At 39.0% G+C, this 9,261-nt stretch overlaps 2 protein-coding genes across 2 annotated transcripts in view; one reads left to right on the top strand and one right to left on the bottom strand.

Annotated features, from left to right (window-relative positions):
- Positions 1–699: 699 nt before the first annotated feature.
- LOC118325554 (cell division cycle protein 20 homolog B-like) overlaps positions 700–9,261 on the top strand; it is a gene marked incomplete at its 3' end in the record, with an annotated part of 12,283 nt that continues 3,721 nt past the window's right edge. The window contains 6 exon segments of the mRNA XM_035658270.1: positions 700–750; positions 1,091–1,150; positions 5,967–6,183; positions 8,067–8,152; positions 8,325–8,376; positions 8,926–9,042. Coding sequence (XP_035514163.1) covers positions 700–750; positions 1,091–1,150; positions 5,967–6,183; positions 8,067–8,152; positions 8,325–8,376; positions 8,926–9,042 — 583 coding nt within the window.
- On the bottom strand, positions 2,799–5,368 carry gpx8 (glutathione peroxidase 8 (putative)). Its single transcript, XM_035659259.1, has 3 exons — positions 5,089–5,368; positions 4,664–4,925; positions 2,799–3,365 (listed from the first exon to the last, which is right to left on the bottom strand). The coding sequence occupies exons 1-3, from the start codon at positions 5,293–5,295 to the stop codon at positions 3,202–3,204; spliced, it is 633 nt and encodes a 210-aa protein (XP_035515152.1). The 5' UTR covers positions 5,296–5,368; the 3' UTR covers positions 2,799–3,201.

The raw sequence follows: 9,261 nt of genomic DNA, 5'->3' as shown, positions 1-9,261 counted from the left end.
GGCAGTGTAATGTTAGCTGACGTTGTAAAACTATAACCATAATGTGACAGCAATATACGGTTACTATGGTAGTGCAAACATCAAATAGATTTACTATTATTGTTGTTGTCTTTTTTTCTGCAGTAATTAAATATGTGCTCTTATTTCCTTTTAAATGTTTTTAAACATGACTCTTTGGTTTAAATCGCTTGTGTTTGAAACGTGCTGTATGATATAGACTACCTGATTGCCTTTCCTGATAATCATCATCCTTAGTATTTATAGAATATATTTTCTTCAGCCAACCGATGAAGGCCATGGTGGGCTGAGTCTGGTGGTTAAATAATAAAACCTGTGTAAGGAATAAAAGTATGTCCTCGTCTGGGTTATTAATTGATTACATGCAGCCGCCTCAACCTTTACATCATTACCGCGTTGCTCTTTTGTGTGTGTGTGTGTGTGTGTGTGTGTGTGTGTTTTAACTGTGTCTATTTGTTTCCAGTAGAGACCAGGACGCGGAGGGAATCCTTGAACAGGAGTGGGCCTACTTGATGAAAAACTATCCACCAATAGCAGCTCAGAGGACGGTGCTTCCCGCTCCGCCGTCCGCCCGGGGACAGTATTTAGGAGCGCAGTCCGTCCAGGAGAGCAGACAACAGGTGCACCGGGCAGGACCGGGTCCTAAAGCGGTCTCAGAGGGAAGCGGATGAGGTTTTACACATGTAATGGAAACTGGAGGTCCGTCTGAAACGTGGAGATTCAAATGACTGAGTGAGTAATCTATACAATATTTATTTTTTAAATAGCCTAATAGGTATTTCCTTAGTATCACTTAAGACCTGTTGCTGCTGCTGCTACTAGGCAACCGATTCAACACATCTCTGTCTCTTTGGTCAACAGCAACCTGAGGACAAAATGTTTCTTTACTGTTAAATGTCCATAAAATAACACCAATTTACTGCTACTCATTACAACATTACTAAATTAAGCACAAACTCTCTGAATAAAATGTGAAAATGCAGATTTCATTATTCTTTTGTAGTTAAGCCTATGAGAACGTTGTTTTTGATGATAATGAGCTTGACTAAAGTGTTTTTGTTTTCATAACCAGGACAATATGAGGACAATGCTGAGAGATTACGTAGGGAGGAGAAGACGCTGTCCCTTCAAGGTAAGAGAGGGAATCTGGATCAAAAACAATCAACACATTATGGGGTTTTTTTGCCAGCTGCATCCTCCCCTTCATCTCCTGCAGCCGGTGGTGACAGTGTGGCAGTGTACTGCTGCAGGCTGTGTTATCTGATTGACAGCTGTCAGCTGCACTCCTCACTGCTGCTACCAACTGTCCTCAAACATCCCGCAGACACTGCCACATGGACGTCACTCACCTGTAGAATAAAAAGTCAACCGTTGAATAAAGCTGGGAGGAGAATGAACCAAAAAAAAACCCACTTAAATTCTACATTAGCTCAGTGACAAACATTCGGCATCAGTTCAACATAGTCAAATCCATGCATTTGCATGTAGTCGGCCTATGAGTTGTGACTGGTTGGGAGGCAGTGTAATGTTAGCTGACGTTTTCTTTTGCCAGCTCACACTGCTCTGCTACCTTAACAGTTACATTTGACTCTACTCATTCATTACACGTTGGGATCGGGAGGCGAGCGTCCTACAGGATTTTGAGATGTTTAGGAATTAGGTTTATTTTGAAATAGATGCAGCAATTTAGCAGCTTGTCTGATCTACAATAGAACAACAGACCTTTTTCGCTGCAGCCATTTTGACATGAAATATTAGGGTAAACACGTGTTACCAGTGACACTAATGTTTCTATTTAGCGTAGCAGAACTTTTCCAATGAGCCAACATACAACATTACAACACTGTGTTCGATCTGAGTGCAACAGAACCTTAATTATCATTAGTAACACCTGTGTTTACCCTACTTTGACATTTCATATCAAAAAGGTTGCTGTGAAAAAGGTCGGTTTGGAGGGACAATATTGCCTTTGTATGACCAACTGTTTTTCCGCTCTTATCGTGGGTGGCTGGTAGGCAGTGTCTTGTTAGCTGGTTGATTCTATGTGTGCCAGCTTACCTGCTGCTGCCCTCCAACTGTCCATTTAAATCAGCAGCTCAGAGGACTTCTGAAATGAACATGTGTTACAAACAGCAGGTTAGGCTTCAGAGCTGCAGTTGCACTTTGGATGAAAGAAGCTGTTTTTCTGCGGCCATTCATCAGACTATTAACCAATATACATTTGTGTTTCATTACTTGGCATCAACATTATGAATCTTCATGTGGATGTGGTTTCATTTATAAACAAAGGACCAGTGTGTGGGATTTAGTGTTATCTAGCGGTGAAGTTGTAGTTTGCAACCATTTGATTACAGCACAGTCTTCCAAGGGAGTAGTAGACACTACGAAACTCACAAAAAAATTTAAAAAAATGCACAAGGCCCTATCTAGAGCCAGTGTTTCATTTGTCTGTTCTGGGCTACTGTAGAAACATGGCAGTGTCTGTAGAAGAGGACCCACTTCTTCTGGTAAAACAGCTCATTCTACGGTAACAAAAAACACAGGAATTCTTATATTTAGGTGGATTATACACTAATGAAAACATACGTATGACTATTATAGTCCATTTCTGCTAATAGATCCTCCTAAATGTCACACACTGGGCCATCAAAACATGAAAAACCTGCAAAAAAAGTTCCTGAACTCATTAGCTAAATCAAATAATTATAAAATCATGTTATTCTTGGATGGATGTTTTCAAAATATTCAAGGTTCAAATCAGTCAAAATGGGCCAAAATGATATGCTTCACCTTAAGAAATAGACTTTAATGTAAACATTAGAAATAGATGGTACAAAGCACAGACTAAGCCAAACTGAACATTTGTAAAAATCACACTTCAATGGCTAAACAATCCTTCAGCTGCAGCAGTGGTCATTATGTTCCTTATGACTGTCATTATCAATCACAGGATGGTCCCCACACATACAGACAAACACATACTCTCACAAATGCACACACAATCTGAATAGCCTCGAATGTGACTTTCATTGCCTTTGTGGCCCAAACTAGTGGATCTTTTCATCCCTGTTTCTGTCCACACTCGCTTGCGACAGTTAAGAGTCCAGTCATTCCTCTGCTGTCAAAGCACAGGAAGCACCGGCTAACACGGACGTGTCCACCGGCATCTTTCGACAGGCTCCATCATAGCTCCACCCGTTTCTTGAGGATGATTTCTCGCACCAGCGCCGTGGCCTCCTGTCGAACGATCTCCATGGGCTCGTCCGTCCGCCAGAACCGGACCACTTTCCCCTCAGGATTCACCAGAAACTTCCAGAAGTTCCACTTTGGAATTTTCTTCACGGAATCTGAAACACAGCACACAACCAGACAGTCATTAAGGGTACCGATATGACCAACGTTTAGCCAGAAACTCTGATGACGCTCTGCATGTTGCCAGTGATTATCATGAATCGACTTGTAAATACTGATCATCAGTGGTGGATTGTAACTAAGTACATTTACTCAAGTATTTTGGGAGGGGGAGAGAAAGCAGAATGTAGGGGTTTAGTTACACTTTAAGTACAAATCAAAGGTACTTGTACTTTGAGTATTTCCAATATGCAACTTTGTACTTCTACTCCAAACATCTCTGAGGCAAATATTGTTTATTTTCCTCGACTACATTTGCTTTAGTTACTTTTCAGATTTTTTATACATATCCTGTCCAGTGAAAACCATTGATCTCCAAATTTGGTTATTTCATTTTTAAACTAACTAACAAACTAAAACATTAAAACACCATTCATAATAGTAAAATACTGACAGGGAAAATTTTACTTGCAGAATGAGCGCTACTTTGGATACTTTAAGCACGTTTTGCTGATATAATATATGCTTTCACTTAACTAAGGTTATGACTTTTTTATAGTGGAGTATTGTATCTGAATACTGCTGATTATTGTTCTTTGCTTATGTCAAACTGACTGATTAAATAAAATCAAACCTAAACCTGATGGCAGTGTTAAAATTCTGGCTTTTTGCTATTCTCTAATAAAAGTGGGTGATATAGATTATATATATATAATATATCAATATAGATCGAGATATAGTGCATTTCCCCAGCAACTGGAAAACAGTTCATTTAAAAACCATGGGAACGGCTGTTCCAGTTAATGTAATACAGGGACAAATCAAGAGCATAATTATGTAATTTGTGTGTTGTGATATGTTGTATGGGACATGACAGTGTCCTTTCTGTAAAGCAAGTGTTCCTTGAAGTCTTTTAGTTGTTAAATATAAAAAGAATTCTGCTGGTTCCAGCTTAACAAATGATTTCCAGTATAAACTGAATACTACTGAACCGGGTCAGGCTAAGTAAGCAAGTAGTTTATAGCCTAAAATAATAACTGATTTTTATTTGGACAGATTATTTTATCATAAAAATAACACTTAGTTGCAGCCCTGTGGTAATGGTGCAGGTCCTGATCGTAGCTCAGACAGCTGCCATAAAGTCATCATTTGAAGCTAATGTAATAAGCTATAATGTAAATATAGACTTTAATCATAGTGATGTCAAACTGTCCCTTCAAATATTGAGTGCAGTGGTGTCTTTTTCTAAAATATGGTGCAGCAGACAGATGTGGTCTCATGTCTTTCTGCCAACCTGTGAGGAATTTGAAGGCAGGGTCCGCCTCTGAGCCCATTATTTTGATCCTGCTGAAGAAGGGGAAGGTGACGCCGTATGTGGACTTTGCGAAAGCCTCGATGTCCCGGCTGGTCCCGGTCTCCGTGTCCCCGAACTGGCCGCAGGGGAAGGCCAGGACGTTGAAGTGAGAGGTGCCCAGCTCCCGGTGGAGCTCCTGCAGAGACCTGTAGTTCGCCTCCGTCTGCTCGCTGTGACTCGCCACGTTTACAACCAAAGACGCCTGCACAGGGGAGGAAAAACAGGGCATAACCATGCAATGAGAAACGCTATAAGAAATAAGTTGAATGTAATGAAACCGACCTTCAACTGACTCTGGATAACTTGGACAAAGTTTGCACAGATTTCTCCTCACACTGAAACTACTGGTGATGATGTGGACTTACTTTTCCTCGGTACTTCTCCAGAGAGACCGTCCTCCCCTTCGCGTCTTTGACCTCGAAGGAATAAAAATCCTCTGGTTTTCTGGGCTTCACCAGCTGCGTCTGCAGCAGGAACAAACAGCCCACACCGACTGTCATGCTCAGCAGGACCGTTAACTTCTTGGCTTTGGGGTTGGAGGACTTGGTAGGGTAGCCCCCTAAGGCCTCCATCTTGGAGGGGCAAGAACGAGCCTCGGTCGGAGAACAGGGGGCTCCTGCCAAAAGTCTGGGGGCGGATCGATGAGAGGAACTGAGTGAAGTCAGACATCACTACGGCAAACTGGAAGCTACACGACTGTTCCTTCAAAAAATAAAAGTACTCGATATACAGAATGGTTCATTATACAGTAAGATACAGTAGATATAAATAATATATCATAATTTATTTGTTTTTGTTTTTAATATTTTGTATTTTGTGCATAGTGGAGAAGAAAACGTTGCATTAAATACAAATACTCAAATACTAAAGTTCAGTACAAGTGCCTGTAATCTAACTACAGTACTTGAGTATCTACTTAGTTACATTCTACCACTGCTTAATAGCATCTTAGTAACTATAGCAACATATTAGCTACTGCTGTTAATATTAGCATATAAAATTGAATTGCACTGTTTAAAGGTGAAATAGTACTCACATACAATGTACAGTATACTATGATGCTAAACTGGAACTGGAGGGGAAATATGTGAGGAAAAAGGCATTTACCATGCTTTTGCTTTGAAGGTTTTGCCCGGAAGTTGTGGTCGTTTCCTTGACACTACTGGATTTATGTGGACAGTTGTCAGCATTTTGAGACTATTAGAGTTTGTGTTTAAATTCCTTGCTGTTTTTGTTCTCTCAGGGACAAAACGACGTCCAACACGTGTCTTATAAGCGGTGGCGGAGGCGGATCATCCAGAGGAGCAGCAGTGAGGGTCCTGCTGCGAGTACACCGCTGGCCACTGGGCGGCACTGTGAGCCCAGCTTTGAGTTTGATACAGTCTGCCAGAGACTGGAGCTGGACTCCCCACCGAGACACCATGAACCAGGGCACAGGGTCCGACAGGGAAACCTTCAAGGTATCATTTAAACAACACACCATATCATAGAAGAAAGTGCCTGTCTGAGATACTGATAACACACTACTTCCATACTACTTTATTTTACTAGTTACTTTTAGATTAAAATGTTAGATTATAGAAATACATGCTTGTAATAATGTATAATATAATAATAGGCTTATAAATGACGACACATTGTTTAGGATTAAACCAGATATTCTCAACCTTTTTATCTTGTGAGCCCTTACAAAAATCTGTTGTAGTATATGAGTTGTTAGATACCTCTTACATGGTTTCATTTCAATAACTTCAAGGCCCAAAGGTCAAACTATCCAATATATCTTTTCTCTTTGATTAGTAATCTGAACACCTTGCAGTTGTACCTTGTGACCCTCTGGGGGGACCCAACCCCTAGATTTGGAACCAGATAAGATAAGATGTGCCTTTATTAATCCCCCATAGGAGAAATTCAAATTTGACACAGCAGCATAGGGTAATGTAAATATGAAAAATATATACACAATATGCAATATATATAACTAAACTCCCCTGGGACAAAAAAGTTTATTTTATTCTATTCTGAACTTAAAGATAAATTGTTTGCAATAAAGTTTACATAAGCCACTGCACTAAACTGACAGTATAGCGACCAAGCTATAAGTAGCAAAAGTAGCTCCACTTCCAGCAGCTACAACAGCAGTATTAACAATCTAACAATGTTATATAATAATATGATATCATATCATAATATATCATAAAATAATCATATCATATCATAAAATAATGTATCAGTTACAGTTTTCTGCAAAACAAGATGCCCACTTTTACTTTTGATACTTGATCTGAGTAGCCTACTTCTTCCACCACTGCTTATCTGTGCGGTCAATTTAAATTATATTGCTACTTTGAGAAGTACAGGGAAGAAAAGTAAACATGTTTTTAATTCAGACTTGCATGCAAACACCATTAAAAAACACATTTGAATCAATTCAAAATATGTTTTGGTTCTTTGCCACAGTCGTACTGTATGAAGACACAGATTGTTTCCTATAGTTTTTCACCATCACATTTTTATGTGGCATAAAGTAATACTTAAACTAGTAGTAGTTAAGTACCAATCATTTGTAAGAGATCTAGACTTGTTTAACTGCATTTGTTTAGGTAATTTGCGTGTCAATACATTGTGCACCCTGCAGCATTGTTAACTGCGAACACCACTATGGGAAACTTACCAGTGGTTAGGTTGCCAGTGTTGCATTGCTAAGTGGGTGGTGTTGCAGAGTAACATATTTATGGTTGAACTGTAAAATACACTGCCTTCAATATATAAATGAACAAATGGAATAAATGAACACAGGTTGATATATCACCACCAGAATTAGTTTAATCTCCCTTAATGGTAAAAAAAAATAACCAAAATAACCAATGTAGGAGTTGTTTATATTTGTTTTGTGTTATAATACAAAGAATTATTATGCATTACTAAACAATTGTCCAGCTGTCTCACCTTGTGGACACAGTAGATCCATTGCAGCACCATTTTGTGATGTAATAAGATAAGATAAGACAGATTTCATTGATCCCACAGTGGGGAAATTGGCTTGTTACAGCAGCTCAAGATACAGCACAAGATACACATAAGAAAATACACATAAAATAAAAATAAAATAGTAAAATACAAGTTCTAATAGGAACAGAAAATTATTATTATATGTACACTATATACACCTTTTATATATACAGTTATGTGTGATGGAATATTGCAGAGATAATTTACTAAAATAATATATATTAAATATATTGTCTTGAAAGATGGGTGAAATTGCACAGAGATTACAAGCAGAAGGAAGTGGCACAGCGTAAATGTAATGTATTCTATGATATCATTTTGTCCCAATCAGAGACAGCGTTGGTAGGACAGGCATCTCACCGTGGCGATGTCATTCCATTGAACACACCCCGCTTTGCAGAAAATGCCACAGAACGGGTTTGTTTATGAAACTTGTAGCTAATAGATTTTTATCATGTGTCATGTGATCATATCAATAATAATGTTGACAGAAAATGAGAAACACAACAAAGATGAAAAAAATAAAAATAAAAATGAATGTAAACATGATATAAAATACAAAATCTAAAAAGAATCATTTTTTTTACAGGGATGGGTGTGGAGAGCGGCAGCTCAAGAACATGCAAATGCTCAACAGGCTGGTACGGCACAAATGTCATTTCTTTCACTGCATTCTTACAGTGCTTTAAGACACACACACACACACACACACACACACTTACACACACACACACACACATACACACAAAGAGAAATGATTGATTACCTGAATGATATGTAGACCAACACAGCATGATGTCATACCAGGAACAATCTGCAGAACTGCAGCAACCGAAACTGTCTGAGGACTGCGTGAGGTTTATGTATATGTGTATGTTTGCTGATATGATTGTCTACATTATCTCCAGCGAAGGTCATTAGATGTCTATCTTGTAAAGTTTATGGATGCCTAGACAAATTAAATGCAAAGAACAAGACATTTGAACAGCGAGATATGAAAGTTTGACAGAAATCATTGTCAAGTCTCTGTAACCAAAATGACCTTTAATGTGTGTGTGTCTCTACTGGCCTCAGCCCTCAGTCAGGGGTTATGAGAAAAACTGACACAGCAGAGTGATTTAATGTGAGTTTCCATCAGTGGAAGTGTTTTGTGTCACTGTGGCTTTATATGTAATATGTTTCCATTGCAGGTTCTGATGAGAGAAGACATGAGTTGCAGCCATTCGCTGTTCTGGACAAAGCTTCTCTGAGTCTGCAAGGAAAGTCGGTGATGGAGTTGGCGGCACCGTCACTGCTGAACGACTACTGTAAGCGAAGATACAAATCCTCCGTTATTCTCACAGAATAAAACCTTTGAGTCTGTGTTCTTTTTTCTGTTCCTGTGTTTAAATGACAAAGCTGCTGTTTTTCTGTGGTCAATAAATCCCATACAGGAAATTGTGTGTTTATCAAGGGACTATTTTCAGCCAAGATTAATACATTTCAGTCATTAAAGGTCCAGTGTGTAAAACATTTATGAGGATGTA

Source organism: Morone saxatilis, unplaced genomic scaffold (genome assembly GCF_004916995.1).
Source record: "Morone saxatilis isolate NCDOM2014 unplaced genomic scaffold, NCSU_SB_2.0 Contig16, whole genome shotgun sequence".
Lineage (NCBI taxonomy): Eukaryota > Metazoa > Chordata > Actinopteri > Moronidae > Morone > Morone saxatilis.
Note: the sequence above shows the minus strand (reverse complement) of the source record. Positions and strands in the feature narration are given on the sequence as shown.